The sequence below is a fragment of the Choloepus didactylus genome, chromosome 10, assembly GCF_015220235.1.
Source record: "Choloepus didactylus isolate mChoDid1 chromosome 10, mChoDid1.pri, whole genome shotgun sequence".
Lineage (NCBI taxonomy): Eukaryota > Metazoa > Chordata > Mammalia > Pilosa > Megalonychidae > Choloepus > Choloepus didactylus.
In genome coordinates this window covers 94490265-94509868 of record NC_051316.1, presented here as the reverse complement: position 1 = coordinate 94509868, position 19604 = coordinate 94490265, and the positions used below count along the sequence as shown (strand labels likewise).

The 19604-nt window shown below is 40.4% G+C and overlaps 1 protein-coding gene across 11 annotated transcripts in view; it reads left to right on the top strand.

Annotated features, from left to right (window-relative positions):
- Positions 1-19604, top strand: part of RALGPS1 (Ral GEF with PH domain and SH3 binding motif 1) — a 427751-nt gene that overhangs the window by 205920 nt on the left and 202227 nt on the right. For 10 of the 11 annotated variants that reach the window (XM_037798268.1, XM_037798267.1, XM_037798269.1 and 7 more), the window contains one exon: positions 17714-17797. The exons of the other annotated variant lie outside the window; for it this stretch is intronic. In XM_037798268.1, coding sequence (XP_037654196.1) covers positions 17714-17797 — 84 coding nt within the window. The remainder of the gene's footprint in view (positions 1-17713; positions 17798-19604) is intronic. 11 annotated transcript variants of the gene reach the window in all.

Here is a 19604-nt window from a genome sequence, read left to right as displayed (position 1 = left end):
TTTTCTGTTTTTTTTTTTAACGTAGCCATTCCAGTGGGTGTGAAATCATCTCATTGTGGTTTTGATTTGCATTTCCCTAATAATGAATGATGGTGTGATGGGTAAGTTCATGTGTCAACTTGGCTAGGTTATGGTGCCCAGTTGTTTGGTCAAGCAAGCACTGGTCTGATTTTTACTGTGAGGACATTTTGTGGACTTAAATCATCAGTAAGTTGACTGCATCTGTGGCAGATTACATCTACAGTAAACTGAGGAGGTTGCCTTCAACAGTGAGAGAGGTCTCATCCAATCAGTTGAAGCCTTTAAAAGGAGAAGTGATGATTTCAGCAATCAGAAGAGAGAATTGCTTCTCCTGGGGAATTCATCAAAAATTTTCATTGGAATTCCCAGTTGTGGTCTGCTCTGTGGAATTTTGACTTGCTCATCCCCACAGTCATGTGGGACAATTCTTATTAAAAAATCTCATAATATTTACAGATATCTTCTGTCAGTTCTGTTTCCCTAGTTCTAGAACCTGACTAATACAGATGTTGAGCATCTTTTCATGTGCTTTTTAGCCATTTCTATATCCTCTTTGGAGAAATGTTTATTCGAGTCTTTTGCCCATTTTTAATTGAGTTGTTTGTCTTTTTATTGTTGAGTTGTAGGATTTTTTTATATATTCTGGATATTAAACCCTTACTGGATATGTAGTTTCCAAGTATTTTCTCCCATTGAGTAGGTAGTTTTTTTTACTTTTGTAATAAAGTCCTTTGCACAAAAGTTTTAAATTTTGATGAGATCCCATTTATCTATTTTTTTCTTTTGTAGCTTGTACTTTGGATGTAAAGTCTAAGCAACCATTGCCTAACACAAGATCCTGAAGATGCTTCCGTACGGTTTCTTCTAGGAGCTTTATAGTCTGGGTTCATAAATTTATGTTGTTGATCCATTTTTTTTTAAATTTTTTAATTTTTTTTTAATTTTTAATTTTTTTAAAATTTTATTTTGAAATAAATTCAAAGTTATAGGAACAGTTGAAAAAACAATACAAACCCCATACACAGAACTCCAGCATACCCTGACCCCCCTCCCCCGATCCCTGAGTCACCAACTTTAACATGCTGTTACACTGCCGTTTCTCTTTCCCTCCCTCCCTATCTATCATCCATCATCTGTTGCTCTGTCTTATGAACATATGAGAGCAAGCTGCACACATCCTTGAACAAACACTATAATTCACATATACAATTCCCATGAATAAGAACATTCTTTTATGCAATCCCATTAAGTGCAGCTAAGAAGTTCAAGAGATTCAACATTGATACAAAACTTACATTCTATATTTCCTTTTTTTTTTTCTCTTATGTTCCATCTGTGTCTCTTTGAGCCTCCTGTCCTCCACCCTGAGATCCCATCCAGGATCATCCTTGGCATTCAACTGTCATCTATTTAGACTGTCTTTTTTTTTTTTTTTTCCCTAATAGTGGAAACATATACAGCCTAAATCTTCCCATTCCACCCCTTCCCTAGCATTCCATTAGTGGGATTAATCACATTTAGAATGTTGTAATGCTATCACCTTCCCACCATCCATTACTAGAAATTTCCCTTCAACTCAAACAGCAACCCTATATTCATTTTTTAACTCCCCATTGCCCCTTCCCCCACTTCTCTTAACCCCTACTCTACTTTTAATCTCTATGGTCATAGTCTCTGATAATTTCTTTATGTTTACTGTGAGGCTTAAATTTAACCTCTTAAATCCATAACAATCTTGTTTTTCTTTGATACCAACTTAACTTCAATAGGACACATAAACTATGTTCCTATACTCCTCCATTTCCCCACCTTTATGTAGTTCTTGTCAAAAATTACATATTTTACATTGAGTCCAAAACCACTGATTTATCATTAGAGTTTATGTATTTTATATCCTGTAGGAAGTAAATAGTGGAGTTACAAATCAAAAATTATTGACTTCTATTTGTATTCCATTGTGGTCAGAGAATGTGCTTTGAATATATTCAGTTTTTTTTTTTTTTTAATTTGTTGAGGCTTGTTTTATGTCCCAGCATATGGTCAATTCTGGAGAAAGATCCGTGATCACTAGAGAAAAATGTGTCTCCTGGTCATTTGGGATGCAATGTTCTATATATGTCTGTTAAACTTCTCTCTCTCTCTCTCTCCTTTCTTTGTTTCTCTGTTGGTCGGGCTTCCTTTAGTATCTGAAGTAGGGCAGGTCTTTTATTGGCAAAATCTCTCAGCATTTGTTAGTCTGTGAAAAATTTAAGCTCTCCCTCAAATTTGAAGGAGAGTTTTGCTGGATAAAGTATTCTTGGTTGGAAATTTTTCTCTCTCAGAATTTTAAATATGTCATGCCACTGCCTTCTCACCTCCATGGTGGCCGCTGAGTAGTCACTACTTAGTCTTATGTTGTTTCCTTTGTATGTGGTGAATTGCTTTTCTCTTGCTGCTTTCAGAACTTGCTCCTTCTCTTCAGTATTTGACAGTCTGATCAGAATATGTCTTGGAGTGGGTTTATTTCGATTTATTCTATTTGGAGTTTGCTGGGCATTTATGCTTTGTGTATTTATGTTGTGTAGAAGGTTCGGGATGTTTTCTCCAACAATTTCTTTGAATACTCTTTCTAGACCTTTACCCTTCTCTTCCCCTTCTGGGACACCAATGAGTCTTAAATTTGGACGTTTTAATTTTATCTATCGTATCCGAGATCCATTTCAATTTTTTCAATTTTTTTCTCCATTCTTTATTTTGTTCTTTCATTTTCTGTTCTGTGGTCCTCTAGGACACTGAGTCATTGTTCCCCTTCCTCTAATATTGTATTATGAATATCCAGAGTCTTTTTAATTTGGCCAACAGTTTCTTTTATTTCCATAAGATCACCTATTTTTTTATTTACTCTTGCAATTTCTTCTTTATGCTCTTCTAGGGGCTTCTTTATGTCCTTTATATCCTGTGCCATGTTCTTCTTCATGTCCTTTATATCCTGTGCCATGCTCTCATTCTTTGATTGTAGTTCTTTAATTGCGCCAAGTACGGTGTCTCTTCTGATAGTTTGATTTGGGTGTTTGGGTTTGGGTTCTCCATATTGTCTGGTTTTATCATATGCTTTCGGATTTTCTGTTGTTTTGGGGCTCTTGGCATTTGCTTTGCTTGATAGGGTTCTTTCAAGTTATAAAAAATACCAATCTGATTTTTCAGATCTACAGCTTGGTGGCGTACACTTTCTCTAACTAACCAGCAGATGGCGTTTGCGAGTCACCTATTCCCCTCAAGTCAGTTCTCCTCAACTTTGTCTTTGTGGTGTGTGGGGAAATGATTCTTGTGGGGTTCAATTGGTGAACTCAGTTTGGGTGTGTTGTTGGTGCTGTCTGCCCTGAATGTGGGGCGTGTGTCTGGGTGGTTAGGGGGCCAGGGCCACTGTAATAATCAAACCTCCCAGGTGTTCCCGGAGATTCAAGGCTGTTGCAAGAGTCTAAGCCTTCATTTCAGTTTTGCTCCAGATTTTCTCTGCCACTGACCCACAAGTCCCTGGCATTGACATAGCATCCCTGGGTTTTCCGAGCGGGCCCCCCTTCTCAGCTGTGATCTTCCAGGACCTCTGCTGAAGGAAGACTGTGCTACATCGCAAGTGCACGCCATCTCTCAAGGGATGCCCTGGGCCATGCAGGGGACTCCCAGCCTGATGCAAAGATGGCTGAATGGGGCGTCTCAACCCCCCCCCCCCCACTTTTCGCACAGCTCCGCCTTCCCACCTCCAGGACAACTAGCTGTGTGTGTACCCAAGACCACTGTCCCCTGCCAATATTGTGGCGTGTGCGCGGTGCCATGGGATATACTCCCTGTCATACTGGGTTTCCTGGCGCAGCTCTGGGCTGTGGGTCCGGCCCCGTACAGGAGTGTCTCTAGCCCGCTGGGGAGCCGGCTGCAAGCAGCGTGGTTTCTTTCTCCTTTTGGCTCTCCCCTCTGCCCCCCTGGCCCTGAGGGAATCAGCAGTGGTCTGTCCTCCACGCCAGACACTGAGAGGTTGGCGCAGCCCGCTCCTGCTGTGCTTCACCGCGTGGTTCTCACTGTCGTAACTGCAGCCGCTCCTGGGTTTTTTTTTTTTTTTTTTTTTTTTTTAAAGAACTAGTCCATCTCCAAACCCCAACCCCCGGTTTCCCCACACCACAGTGCAGCCGCAGGACTTTCAGCTGGCTTACTCACTTGTTTCAGAATGCAGACTCCCAGTTTCACCAAGTGCATGGTCCCTGTGATTTTTGCAGAGCTTATCCAGCTGGTGCATCACTGGAACTGGTGTTCTGGGTCACTTTCTGGTTTTTATCTAGTATTTTTCACCAAGGTATTTTTTTGCCCTGTCTCACCTAGCCGCCATCTTAGGTTCTCCTCCGTTGATCCATTTTGAGTTAATTTTTATATTTGGTGTGAGATAGGTGTCCTCCTTCATTCTTTTGCATTTGGACATTCATTTCTCCCTGCACCAGTTGATGAAAAGCCTATTCTTTCCCAATTGAGTGGACCTGGGAGTCTTGCCAAAAACTGATTGGCCATACATGAGAAGGACTATTTTGAACTCTCAGTTGAATTCCATTGTTCTATATGTCTACCCTTGTACCCATGCTGTTCTGACCACTGTAGCATTGTAATAAGCTTTTCTTCCAAAGGGTTTTCAGGTGTTTATTGTACTTTTAACTTTTTGTTGAAACAAAAATTTTTAGATTTTCAAAGTAAAAAGTAGGGGGAATAAGGCAAGGGCTATGCAAAGACAAATATTGAAACTAGAGCTCAGAATCCGTCTTTTAATTCTTTTAGCACCCAATGCTGATAAGTTTGTTGTAACTTGCCTTTGGAGATCAACATGAATTCCAGTATGCATAAGGAGTGAAAATTACATTAGTTCCTATAAACCATTTAATTCTGTTGCTGAAAATTTATTCTGAAGGAACTGTATAAAGTACGGGGAAAATTTTCTCATGAATATATGCATTTGAAGCATTATTCATAATAGAAAACTGGAAATAATTTGAATATCTAACTATGGGGAATTCATTAAGTGAATTGTGATATATTTACTCAGAGGAATATTCTGAAACCACTAATGTTACCAATATTGATGTGCCACATTAATGAGGACATAATATTATTTATGTAGTATTCCTGCCAAAAATGCTCAACTACAAAAATATTGTATCAACATAAAAAATCCCAATATCCTTATCAGCATTGAGTGTTAAATTGTTGCAGGGAACAATCAGATAAACTAGAGGGACAATCTTCAAAACAACTGTTCTTTAAAGACTCCTCTGAATAGCAGTGTCTCAAAAGACAAAGAAGTATTCCCAAATAAAGTAAACTGAAGTAACAAGATAACTAATGCAATGCATGATTCTGAATTGAAAAAAAATTTTTGCTATAAAAGATTTTATTGGGACATAGCAAAATTTGAATATTTTTAAATGATTGTATTTTAGATAAAAGCATTGAATCAGTATTACATTTCCTGATTTAATTAATTGTATTATGGTTCTGTAAGAAAATACCCTTGTTCTTTGGAAAACCATGATGAAGTATGTAAAGGTAACAGGTCATGATGTCTGCAACTTGCTCACAAACAATGAAAGAGAGAGATTTAGAGAGGCAAGGTAAAGGGAGTATTCTAGTTTGCTAATGCTGCCGGAATGCAAAACACCAGAAATGGATTGGCTTTTATAAAAGGGGGTTTATTTGGTTACGCAGTTACAGTCTTAAGGCCATAAGGAGTTCATCAACAAAGGGTACCTTAACTGGAGAATGGCCAATGGCATCCGGAAAACCTCTGTTAGTTGGGGAGGCACGTGGCTGGTGTCTGCTCCAAGTTCTGGTTTCAAAATGGCTTTCTCCCCAGGATGTTCCTCTCTAGGCTTCAGTTTCTCTCCAAAATGTCACTCTCAGTTGCTCTTGGGGCATTTGTCCTCTCTTACCTTCTCTGGAGCAAAAGTCTGCTTTCAAAGGCCATTTCCAAAATGTCTGTAAACTGCAGTTCCTCTCTCAGCTCCTGTACATTCTTCAAAGTGTCCCTCTTGGCTGTAGCAAGCTTGCCCCTTCTGTCTGAGCTTTTGTAGAGCTCTGGTGAACGAATCAAAGCCCATTCTAAGTGGGCAGGGCCACACCTCCATAGAAATTATCCAGTCAGAGTTATCACCTACAGTTGGGTGGGGCGCATCTCCATGGACACAACGCAATCCAAACGTTCCAGCTTAATCAACACTAATACGTTTGCCCCGACAAGATTGCATCAAAGAACATGGCTTTTTTCTCGGGGACACAATACATACAAACCGGTACAGGGGACAACATGGTAACAATTAGAGAATTCGAAGAAAGGGTTTGTGTGAGTTACTATTGCAACTTTTCTGTAAGTTTGAAAAGTTTTCAAAATAAAATGTTTAAAAGTTCATGCTTATATTGTTTGTTCAAAGATGTGTGCAGCTTACTCTGTTATGTTCAGAGGACAGAGCAATAGATGATGGATGATAGATAAGGAGGAAGGGAGGGAGAGAGGGAGGGAAAGAAAGAAATGGTGGTGTGACAGGATGTTAAAGTTGGTGGATTGGGGTAGCGGGGGAGGGGGGGTCAGGGTATGCTGGAGTTCTGTATATGGGGGCTGTATTGTTTTTGCAGCTGTTCCTGTAAGTTTCAATTTATTTCAAAATAAAATTTAAAAAAAAAGTTCATGCTTAACCTGTACAGAGTGTCTTTCTGTAAGGATGTAAAAATTTTAGTAATCGATGGTGGTGATGGCAGCACAACATTGCAAATCCATTCAACAGCATTGAATTATATATTGGAATGTGGTTAAAAGGGGAAACTTCTTAGGTTGTATATATGCCACTAGAATAAAAATTAAGAACAGCAACATAGGACTGTACATCACAAACAGGGAACCCCAGTGTAAACAGTTGATTATAATGAATAGTAATTATAACAGTATTCTGTCATCACTTGCAACAAATATTACACACTAGTACAAGGTGTCAATAATAGGATGGTACACAAGAACTCTGTATTGTATGCATGATTTTTCTGTGAACCTTACAACTTCTCTAAGAAAAATTGTAATCCAGTTTATAAGCTCTTTCAAAAATATTTACATTAAGATATCATGTGAAAAAACACAGAGCTCAAAATCATATGTGCTCTACAAGTATAGAAGCATAATATGTTAGTATGTGGACACATTAGGGTAATGGAAAAGGTTTTCCTTTTAAAAATATTTTCTTTAATATTGTTTGTCATATTGTGTTTAAAATGAAATCATTTTGTAAAATTAAATACATTTTTAAACTCACCAAAGGGAAGAACCATAAAAGAATAAGAAAAATAATAAAATAAAATGATAAAAAATTCCAATTAAACTCCAACATCCCTTAACCATTTTGAAAAATAAAAAGTTTAGTTTATAGATTCAAACCAGTTTAAGCTGTTGTCCTATTCCCAATGTGAAATCTTATTCTAAAGTTCAGTTCCAAGTTAAAAAACAAACATGTAATAAAAGTAAATGTACAGAATTTCTTTTTGGGATGATGAAAAAAAAATTGGTGATGGATGATGGTGATGGTTGTACAACATTGTGAATGTAAATAATGCCCCTGAAATGTAAACTTAAAAAGGGTTAAAATGGCAAATTTTATTGTATATATATTTATGTATTACTACAGTAACATTTTTAAAAAGCAGGTTGGAAAAAATCCAATATTTAATGACTGTATCAACATTGCTGGGGTCCCTTAAACAAGTTCTTAAATGTGAAAAAAGAAAACAAAACTCACCTCTGGTTGTGGTAGTGATTTTTTTTTTAACTGTTTTATTCACACTCCATATAATCCATCCAAGGTGTACAATCAGTGGCTCTCAATATAAACAGAATTACGCACTCACCACCACAATCAATTTGAGAACATTCTCATTGCTCCAAAAAAAAACAAAAAACAAAAAACCCATAACCCTTTTACCACCCCCACCCCTCCCGAGTATTGATGCTTAGCTAGTATAGTACCTTTGTTACAGCTGATAAAAGAATACTACAGTGTTACTGTTAATTATAGTCTTAGACTGCGTTAATTGTATTTTCCCATATACAAACCATTATTAACACCTTGCAATAGTGACATGCTTTTGTTCTAGTTCATGTAAGAACTTTCTTATATTTGTACAATTAACCACAGTCATCGTCCACAATAGGTTTCTCTGGTATACAGTCCCATATTTTATCCTCTAGCTTTCATTCTAGCAACATACATGACCGTAGACTTCCCTATTCAACCATACTTACCCTCAGCACTGTTGTTATACCCACAGTATTGCACCATCATTATCCCCATCCATGTCTAAACATCTATAATCAATCTTATTAAAAACTCTGTACATCTTAAGCATCATCTGCCCCTTCTCCTCTACCCTGTTTCTATCTTCTGGTAACCTTTACTCTAGATTTAACTCCCAGAGTTTGCTCATTTTAGTTAGTTCATATTAGTGAGACTATACAATATTTGTCTTATATTATCTGGCTTACTTGTTCAACATAATGTCCTCAAGGTTCATCCATGTTGTTGCATGCATCAGGACTTCATTCCTTCTTTGAGTTGCATAATATTCCACCATTTGTATATGCCACAGTTTGTTTATCCACTTATCAGTTGATGAGCACCTGAGCTGTTTCCATTTTTGGCAATTGTGAATAATGCCTCTGTGAACATTGGTGTGCAAATATCTGTTTGTCCCTGCTTTCAGTCCTTCTGAATATATACCTAGTAATGGGAATGCTGGATCATATGGCAGTTCTATATTTAGCTTCCTGAGAAACTGCCAAACTGCTTTCCAAAACGGCTGCATCATTCTACATTTCCACCAGAAGTAAATAAGTGTTCCTGTTTCTCCACATCCTCTCCAGCACTTGTAGTTTTCTGTTTTTCTTTTTATAATGGCCCCTCTAGTAGGTGTGAAATGATATCTCATAGTGGTTTTGATTTGCATTTCCCTAATAGCTAGTGATGTTGAACATCTTTTCATGTGTTTTTTAGCCATTTGTATTTCTTCTTTAGAAGAATGTCTGTTCGAGATCCACCCCAACCCCCCACCCTCCATTTTTAAATTTGATTGTTTGTCTTTTTATTGTTGAGTTGTAGGATTTCTTTATATATTCTGGATATTAAACCCTTATCAGATATGTGGTTTCCAAATATTTTCCCCATTTTGTAGGCTGCCTTTTCACTTTCTTGACAATATCCTTTGAAGCACAAAAGTATTCAGTTTTGAGAAGATCCCATTTATCTATTTCTTCTTTCATTGCTTGTGCTTTAGCTGTAAGGTCTAAGAAACCATTTCCTACCACAAGATCTTAAAGATGCTTCCCTACATTTTCTTCTAGGAGTTTTATGGTTCTACCTCTAATGTTTAAGTCTTTGATCCATTTTGAGTTAATTTTTGTATCAGATGTAAAATAGGAGTCTTCTTTCATTCTTTTGGATATGGATATCCAGTTCTCCCAGCACCATTTGTTGAAGAGACTGCTCTGTTCAAGTTGAGTTGACTTGGCCACCTTATTAAAAATCAGTTGACCAAAGGAGAGGCTAAACCTGCTTATATTTGTGTGTAAGAGTCTTCCCATGAGTACCTCTTTGTTGCTCAGATGTGGCACTCTCTCTCTCTAGCTAAGCCAATTCGGCAGGTGAACTCACTGCCCTCCCTCCTATGTGGGATCTGACTCCCAAGGGTGTAAATCTCTCTGGCAATGCAGGATATGACTTCTGGGAATGAATCTGGACCTGGCGTTGTGAGATTGAGAACATCTTCTTGACTAAAAAGGGGATGCAAAATAAAATGAAATAAAGTTTCAGTAGCTGAGAGATTTCACATGGAGTTGAGAGGTCACTCTGGTGGACATTCTTACGCACTATATAGATAACCCTTTTTAGGTTTTAATATCTTGAAATAGCTAGAAGCAAATAAATGAAATTATCAAACTCCAATCCAGTAGCCTTGACTCTTGAAGATGATTGCATAACAATGTAGCTTACAAGGGGTGACGGTGATTGTGAAAACCTTGTGGATCATATTCCCTTTATCCAGTGTATGGATGGATGAGTAGAAAAATAGGGACAAAAACTAAATGAAAAATAGGGTGGGATGGGGGGATGATTTGGGTGTTCTTTTTCACTTTTGTTTTTTATTCTTATTCTTTCTGGTGTAAGGAAAATGTTCAAAAATAGATGGGGGTGATGAATGCACAACTATTTGATGGTACTGTGAACAGTTGATTGTACACCAAAAAAAAAAAAGTCCCTATCTAATGACGAGTAGAAAAATGGGGACAAAATTAATTGAGAAATAGGGTGGATGGGAGGCAGGGGATGGAATGCTTTAGGTGTTCTTTTTTACTTTTATTTTTATTATTCTTTTTTTTGTTGTTGTACCAGAGGCTTCAAATTCCTCCAGTGGTTGGCTTTTCTTTAGTTTGTGCATCGATTTGGGCCTGAGGCCCCTAAGGACTTTTCTCAGTGTTGCTGTTCTGCCTTCAGCTTTTAGTAGTCCCTACACACCTGCACCAGAGAAGAGCTTTCTCTTTGTACATTTTTTCCTTCTCCAGTGGTAGACTGCTATTGCTTTTTATTTTGGTTCTGGATTCAAGATGGGATTGGATTGTCATTCTTCTGTACTTTGTCAGAGTGGTCTCAAGAGGGATCTTAGAAAAATGTGTATGTCTGGTTTGGCATTTGACCATGTCACCTGTTTTGAACTTAATATAGTAAGAATTGTAAGTGATTTGGGATCTGTCACAGAAACAGAAGATAGGCAGAATCAGCATCTTCAATTTGAAACCTGTTTTCATTATGGACTAACTATATTACTCTCTCAAACATTTGATTAATGGTCTCATTAAGGGTTATAACTGAGAAAAAGATATTTAATTGTGTTTACAGTAAAACATATGCAAATATAAAGCATTAATACTTTATTATTAACTATTAGGATCTGCTTGGACTGCAGATTTTACTGAGGGTTGAGCAAGTGGAATTAGATGTGCCATGCCTCTTCTCCACTTGATGGGGCGCTCCTTGAGATGGTCCAAATGGGCATTCTTCCCAATTACCATATCTGTAAACCAGTTCACTCGTTGCCTAAAAGAACTGAAAATCCCCTTTTGCTTCCCTTAGCCCATTTAGCAGCCTCAGATTGTTCTGAGTTCTAGCTTTTCTGACACCAGCCAAAGCTTGGGCTATGGAATCAAAGTGGGGGTTGAATATTAGTTCCAGCACTTACTAGCTGTGTGACCTTAGACAAGTGACAACCTCTCTGAGCCTCCTCAAATGGAGATTATACTAGTATCTATCTCACTATGTTGTTTGTGGATACAGTAAGTTGCTGCATGTAAAGCACCTACCCCTGTGCCTAGCAAGCTGTTAGCACTTAATAAACACTGACCATTTATCTTTGGATCTCTGTTCCTGGGAGAACTCCCTCTGTAGTTCCCTGGTATTTTGGCTTGGGATCCTGTTACCTTTTTTGCCTTTTAAGCCATGCCTCTGCATCCAGAGGCACTATGCCCACAGTTTGGCCTTGACAGCCTGGTTCCAGGGGGTGGTTTCAGAAGCCTCTGCCCAGGCTCAGTTTTGGCCTATTCCTTCACGTCACTCAGTTCTCTTCTAGGCTGGGAGCCTGCTGGAGCCCCCGCTGAGACCCACAGCTCTGTCCTGGCTTTGGTGAATATAAGCTCCCAGCACCTCTACCACCTGACTGCATGTATGGTCTGGGCAAATTACTTCACCTGCCTGCTACATATATTTTTTTTTCGTTTAGAAATTGGAAGTAAGAGCAATTGTACCTGCTCTAAGGGCTCTGTGAGAATGAAATGAGATGGTACCTGTGAAGCTTTTAGCACAGTTCCTGGCATGAAGTAGATGCCCAATAAATTGCTGGTGCTTCCCTCTTGACCCTCCTTCTGGGGACAGTTGGAGTCCTAGGGGCCTAGTGCCCCCCCCATCACACTCCATCTCTCCTGAATCTTCTGCTCCTGACCCTATCTGCTCAGAGCTGACTTTTCCTATGAGCATTACTTTAGTTATTTAACAAACATATTAAAAGTTCTCACAGTGTATTATCAGACATTATTCTAAGCACGTTATAAGTATCAGCTCATTTAATCCTTATAACTACCCCACGAAGGAAGTACTCTTATTAATGCTATTTTTCAGAAGAGAAAACTTAGGCATTGAGAGCTTAAGTGGCCTGCCCAGGGTCACACAGTCAGTAGGTGGCAGAGTGAGGATGTCAGCCCTAGTTCATCTGACCCCTTAACCACTACACTCTGCTGCCTCTCTTACCGTGACTCTTGTGCTCTCAGAGCTTACTCTTGACACTAAAACCAGCCCCCCTGCCAGGCCCATTCAGAGCATCCATCTCACCCAGGTGGGAGCCTCTCATGGGGCATCTGTTGCAGGCTGGAGGTTGTAGCGACAGATCTCCCATGCTAGGAGAAGGCAGCCTTTGTGCACCTTTGCTACGGGGCCATCCTTGTGGGTGACAAGTCCTGGGAATCTCTGAAGGACATGCCAGCCACTCTTCATTATTATCTGTCTCTGAACCTGTTCTTAACCCTGTCACCCTAGTCGAGGCCCTGAAATACTTCATCCTCCAGTCAGCCCCCACCGCTTACCCTTTAAACTGCCCTGACATGGGTCATCCACTCCTTAGGGTGCTTTTAGAACTCCTTTGGCTCAGTGTATGATTGTGCCACCAGTTCTTCTGAGGATTTTGCGTAAGTAAATTTGGCAGTTATTCCCCCCCTCTTTTTTTTTCTTTTTTGCCAGAGGGTAGGGGGGAAGGAATGGGAAGAGACAGGGAGGAAAGAGGAAGGAAAAAAAGGATACAGCTGAGCAAGATGATGATGTGGCTCCTCTGGCTGGTATTAGCCTGGTGGTGGTGCCTGAGGTTGGATTTTGCAATCCTTCCTTGAAGTGGTGGATTTTCCACGTGGACACATTTTAGGGACGTGATATGGACAAGACTGTAGTCGGGATTAAACATGCATGTTTGATGGTCTAGTTCCTGTGGAGGTCTTCCAGGAGTATCTGTCAGCACACCCCAGGTTTCCTCTTCCAGGATCTTACCTCACTTACCCCAGCCACAGTCAGGGGGTCCTCAGGGTATCTGACTTCCAGACCCCTGGCACAAAATTGGCAACTCATAGGGGGAGCCTCCTACAAGTGTGGCCCAGAGAAGATTTGCAGTGTGAGCTGAAACCATTGTTGACTCTTGCTGTCACCTAGACATGCTTGCAGATAGGGGTATCAGCATAAAATTGTTTTTATGTAACGGATTTTTTTTTTCTCATAGATACTTTCTTTATAATAACTATTCTCCTTTGACTGTCAAAATGGATGTCTAAATGAATCTCATATTGTTACATGTTTTTTACTTAAGGCAGCTGGTCAAGTGCCCTTTTGGTTTGGGGCCTTCTGATTTTGAGGTGCCTATGAGATGCTGAGAAAGATGTGGCCAGGAGACTGCTGCATATCCTGTTCCGGAGCTCAGGAGAGATTGAAACCGTAGCAGTATATGTGGTCTCCCAGGGAGGAATATAGACCATAGAAGAAAAGAAACCTCAGATATATTTAGGTGGGGGCTGGTGGAGATGTGTCAGAAAAAAAAAAGTAACTGGAAGATGAGACTGAAAATGAGGGGCCTGAGAGATGAGAAGACAACCAGAATATAGTGTGGAAGGCCAAGGGCAGAGAGTTTTAAGAAAGAGAGGGTGCTAACAGTTACCAATATGACAAAGGGGTCAAGATGACAGCTGAGAAGGGGCATTGACTTCCTGGCTAGGAAGTTATCATTGATAGAAGAGAGAGCAGTTTCAGTGAAGCAGAAGGTGTAGAAAGAAGCAAGATGAAACAGTGAGTATGGATAATCCTTTCAAGAACTTTGTGTGTGAAGAGAAAGCAAGAGCATAAACAGGAACTGAAGGAGACATGAATTCTAGGAAAGGTGTCTTTTTAAAAATTATTAATAGGAGAGGCTTATGGATATTAAAATGCTAGTGGGAAGGAGAAATTGGAGAGGAAAAGTTGAAGTACCAGAAAAGGTTGAAAGAGGGCGTCAGAGCAAGGCCTCTGAGAAGGATCCAGCACCCAGGAGGAGAGAGAAGGGACCTCTTTCAGTAAAGCCAGATGAAGGGGGAGTGTGCAGGTAAAGTTGTAAGTTTCGTGGCAGGAAGTTTTCTTCTCACAGTTTCTGTCTTCTCCCTGATGAACCCAAGGAACATCCACATTACAGAGGAGAAGTCCCAGAAGAAGTTGACAAAGAACCGTACATACTCTTTCTCTTCTTTCTCCTCTAGTCGACATTAGCCAAGAAGTCAGAGCCAAGGATGGCCTGGACAGAATCAGGACCCCAGTGCCTTTGGGAAGAGGCATGTGGCAGCCAGGCAGGTCCATGGCTCACCAAGGATGCAGAGCTTCTGGGACCTTACCAGCTTCAGTCCAACCCCTTGTACCCCTTCTAGAACAACCCTGCCTCCTGTGGTCAATTTTAACTTAATTACACTCAAATCAATTCCATAGCATGGACCTTTTTTAAGGTATTAGTGACTGGAAGAGCTTTGTTCTATTACTTCCCATTTTCCAAATCTACTTCCCATGGATGGAATCTTTTGTAATCCTATAAGGCCAGACACAGAAGAGGAACAGTGCCAAAGAAGTTGGCTCCAGTACTTGTTTTAGTGCAGATAGAACAGTCTTATTTCTTTTGACATCTCGATAAATCTTTCTGCACTGGATTTGGGAGATTTCAACACTGAGAAACACACATACTTCATTCATTCAACAAATGCTTCTTGAGCGTTTGCTGTGAGCCAGGCCCTGAGCCCGGCATGCCACGTTTTTGTCAGGCTTTACCTCCTTTTGGTCTCCACCACAATTATGTGGAATTAGTGTCAGCATCCCCGTTTTTGTTACTGATAGAACCGATGCTAAGCAAGGCAAATAGCCTGTGGTCGCCAGGGATTCAAGTGAGGCCTTTTGAAAAGCTCCAAGTCCTTTGCTCTTTCCACTTTATCAAAGTATCTCTCGAACATAATGCTTTACTCTTCTGAGGTTTTAATTTTAAACATTATATGCTTTTCAGTGCAAAAGTTTCCTTAGGAAGGTGTCAAAATCTAAGAACTGTACATTCAGTTTTTGAATTGGGATCTTAGAAGTGTTAAAATCAAATACATTCCAAGCAGATATATTAAGTACATGCTTTGGTCCCTGCTCATATTACATTAGCAAAATGAAAGAGAAAGAATCATAGATTGTGTTAATAATTCAAGACAGCAATGATTGTGTGGTGTGGGAAAAAGAGAAGGGTGTTTGGAGTTAGAGCTGAGTCTGACTATTGCCTTTGTCACTTAAAAGCAGGATGACCTGGGAAGAGGATGGGAGATAACCTTTATTAAGCACCTGTCATGTGCTAGGTGCTTTACTTTAAAAAAAAAAAAAAAATCTCATTGAATCATTATAACAAGCCTCACAGATAAATATAGTATCATACCCATTTTAAGGTGAGAAAATTGACATTCCAAGAAGATAAGTAATGTGCTTGGCATCATGCAGCTTATGTGTGGAGAGCCATGTTCTGACTTGGTCTGTATGACGGTCAGGTTTGCATTGCTCCTTTTCAAGATGCCTTCCTGTTTATAAAAAAAAAATCAGGAGGAAAAAAAATGAAGGGAGCACAACCACCAGCCAGAAATTGAGCAATAACCACACCACACCTCAGTCCTTGGACATCAGTTTCATATCTGATTATAACCCACACCTTTCCAGGACTGGCTTTGGGACCCATAGGGGAGAGAGGCCTTTGTCCTTGTACATAAACTTTGAAAGGCTGATAATATATATTTGAAAAATGATTCAAGTATATATTTTCAAGGGGAGAGGGGGATAATTGTGACTGAGATCACATACACATTTGAAAATACAGATTTTCAGAACAAGGGAGATCACGGTAAACAGAGGTAAACTCTACAGCTGAAAAAGATTTCATGTATACATTTGAAAAGAAGCAGTATTCATTCAGGAGAATCGGGGATACAAAATTGTCTATCTGCAAACTATTCAAACTATTTGTTCATGCAAGTAAAATATTAAGGATCATTTTTGTTGGGTTTTAACTGAATATGTGATTTTCTTTAACTTTTTGAGGGCCTTTTCTTCTTTGCTAAATGTATATTGTGACTATTGCATAAGATAACATATATTACATAAGACAACATAGTCAGTGCCTGGTACATAGTGGATTCTTGATAAATGGTAGGATTAGTTAATATCATTGTCATTACTATTACTTGGGATTTAAATTGTAAGGGCATGAAAGTCTTGTCAGGGTCAAGGATGAGGTTGCATTTTCTCCTGTAGATGACTGAGAAGATGGTAATGCCATTTACAGAAGTGGGGAAGCCGGGAATAGGAGCTGTGTTTCTTAGCTCCTAGTCGGTTCCCACGAATTTCCGTATCCAGGTCATTCATTTTTATGAACGGAGCTTCCCATTGCACTCAGCCAAGCTTCTCACAAGTGCCTGTCTGTGGCTCATAGTTGGGTCCTAAGATACATTTGATGGGCATGGCACTTCAGGTATAACTGCCCAGCCAGCAGGTTTTGTCTTTGGCTATTCCCACTGTCCATCCCTGACTTAGTAGACCCTTGGTCTGCATCCATTCCAGTTGGCTGGCAGCTGTCTCTTGCTAAAGATTTCTTAAAAAGTTCCACGTATGGGCCTAAATAAAAAGTATTATTAATAATACTGAGGCCTGATATGAATTAAAAGGGAGTCTTGTGACTTTGGGGGTAGCTCCCCAAGGCACAAGCTAAGAATAACTGGGCATTTGGATAATGGCTTTTCCTTGGTCTTTTTACGTATCTCCAAGTAATCACATTAGATAGTCCCTATTCTTTCCAGCCCACATCCCTCTGATGGGAACCAGCCCCACTGATAGGTAATCAAGTCATCTAAAGGTATTTTGATTCTTCAAATTATAATGCTAAACATACTGGAAATGAAGAGACAAGGCCATTGAACAAGATAGTAAAAGGGAACATCTCCTTCTGCCTCCTTTTAGTACTCTGATAGGTAGGAGGGGCCAACTTCAGGAATGAATCTGAGGTAATCACGGAAAGTTCTCTGATGGCAGTGAACTTGGACCAGGAAATTGCCTGACCCCAAGATGGACGATATCATTTTGCCAATGAAATCTGAGGTTCTTTTGCCAGATTTGAATTTTAAGTTGGCCTGGGCTCTGGAAGTAGCATTGATGGGGGATGAGTCCTGTTTATCAAAACATTATGCCCTCTCTGACAGTCTGCATTGTGAGAAAGGGCTGACAGAAGCTGGCAGAGTGGCAGTGGTGGGGTTAATACTTTGACATAGGAGGCTTTGAATATGTGGCCAGGATTGTAGAGTTAAGTATTTGATTCCCTGTCCTTACCTTACCTTAGGGGATCCCAGGATGCACCTCCACCTACAGACTCAGCCCTCTTCTCCAGCAAAGGAGAGTGATCTCCCACCCTGGTGAAGACATGAATAACCAGTGCTTTAGCTCTTCCCTGCCTCCATGTCCACATTCCAATTAGATGTCCTTGGTGTGTTTTATAACCTGATTAGAATCACTGTTGAAATTGACTCTGTACTTCCTAGGAACTAGCCAGCTGTGGATGGAGTAAGAAGGAGAAACATAGTCTCGCCCCTAATGTTGTGGCCTTTACCCGGAGATTCAATCAGGTAAGCAACATCCCTTGCATGTTCCTGTCCACATAACAGTCTTTTGTCCCCTGTAGGCTGGGAGCCTCTCCAGAGTTCAATCCCAGACATCTGGCCTTAGGTCCAAACCCTCACTCTGAACCTTCTACCATTATCTACTCTTGAGCTGTCACAGTCCATTTTCCACACAGCAGCCAGAGCTGAACACATCTTTCCTGTGTTTAAATCACTTCAGTGGCTTCCGATTATATTTAAGCTAGGGTTTCAGCACCTTAATGTGACTCTCAAGGTAATACACAGTAGATCTAGCTTCTGCCCACCTCTGCAGCTTCCTGCTGCAGGCTGCATCCATCCTAGCCTTCCTGCTTTTGCCTGCTGCACCATATCTTTGTCCCATCAGGCTCCACTCATGTTTTCCTTTCAGCCTGGAACATCCTTCGTTCCCATTCAGCTCCCAATCAGATCTCAAACCAAATGTCACTTCCTCAGGGAAGCCTTCCTGAATCCCCAGCCAATAAAAGATCTTTCCATCATATGTGCCCTCATTGCACCCTGTATTTTCTATTGTGGTCTTTTACTCGTCTGTCCTCATTTTGTTTAACTCTTTAATCTCCATCTTCCTTGCTGTCTGTGAGCTCCATGAGGGCAGGAACCATGTCTATCTTGTTCATCAATGTGTACCCCACTGCTTTGTTCAGTGTCAGGCATATAACAGACCCTCAGTAAATATATGTGGAATGAATGAATGAGGTGTTTAGGAAACACTTCTTGAATTGAATATCTTTGAATTCCTGATGGCCTGGTTACCGTAATACTACATAAAACTACAAATTTACTTGGTCCAACCAGAACTTTGCTCCAAGGATGAAGATCTGCACCTTCAATTATGTGCATAATGACTGGGGACTTGAACCAACTGTGGGGGGTAAGCTTCTGATTTCTCAGCCAGAGCTGCCAGAACATGACCATCAGTAGATAGCACCTTTGCAAGACCCTCTTCAGATAGACCAAAGTCCTAAATGGTGCTGCTGATGGTTTTTCTTCATTCTTGTTTTTCTGGCTTCAAACAAGAATAGTAGCCTAGAGATTGCACAGTGTGTGTGATGATCAGAGCTCTGGGTCATGGAGCTTGAGTTCTCCTTGGGCCTTCCCTCCAACTGGCCTTCACTGTTGGAAATGCCTGGTCCTGTGCATCACTATTCGACCTTCTCCAGGCTTCCCCAGCCTCCAGCTACCACTCCATGTATAGTGGGAGCCTCAGAGAGGCTGGAGTTACAATTATTGTAGTTGTATGAGATGTAATAGGAACTAAGAATGGCCTAGATGCATCTGGGATTGGAGCACCATGCTGTTTATTTTGAAAAGAGAAGTTCCAAAGCCTTTTGTTTCTTTTTTCTCTCTTTAAAATCTTTTACTTTTCAACTGTGCTTAGTCTTTAAAAAAAAACAGATGTGCATAAATGATCAGGGGATTCATAGTTTCCTTAACTAAACTATTTGACTGGGAGCCAGCTGAGTCCCCACCTCTGACTAGACACAGAGCTCCCAGAGGAGGGGCTTTTGGGGGCTCTGATGTAATCTGCTTTGCATGTGGACCCCAGGTCAGCTTGGCAAAGGGTGGTGCAGTTCGTTCTGCAAACATTTGTGTTGTTTCCATCTCAGACCAACTGGGTGAAACAAGCCAGAAGTGAAGTTGCATTTTCCCAAACAGAATGCTCTGGGAAATGGTCTTCCCGCCGGCCCGTCAGCTACTCTGAAAGCAAGCAGTTCTTGGACAAAGCCTGAATAGCTCTGGTTTGAAAACTGGCCAGAGGCCAGACCTGGTCAAC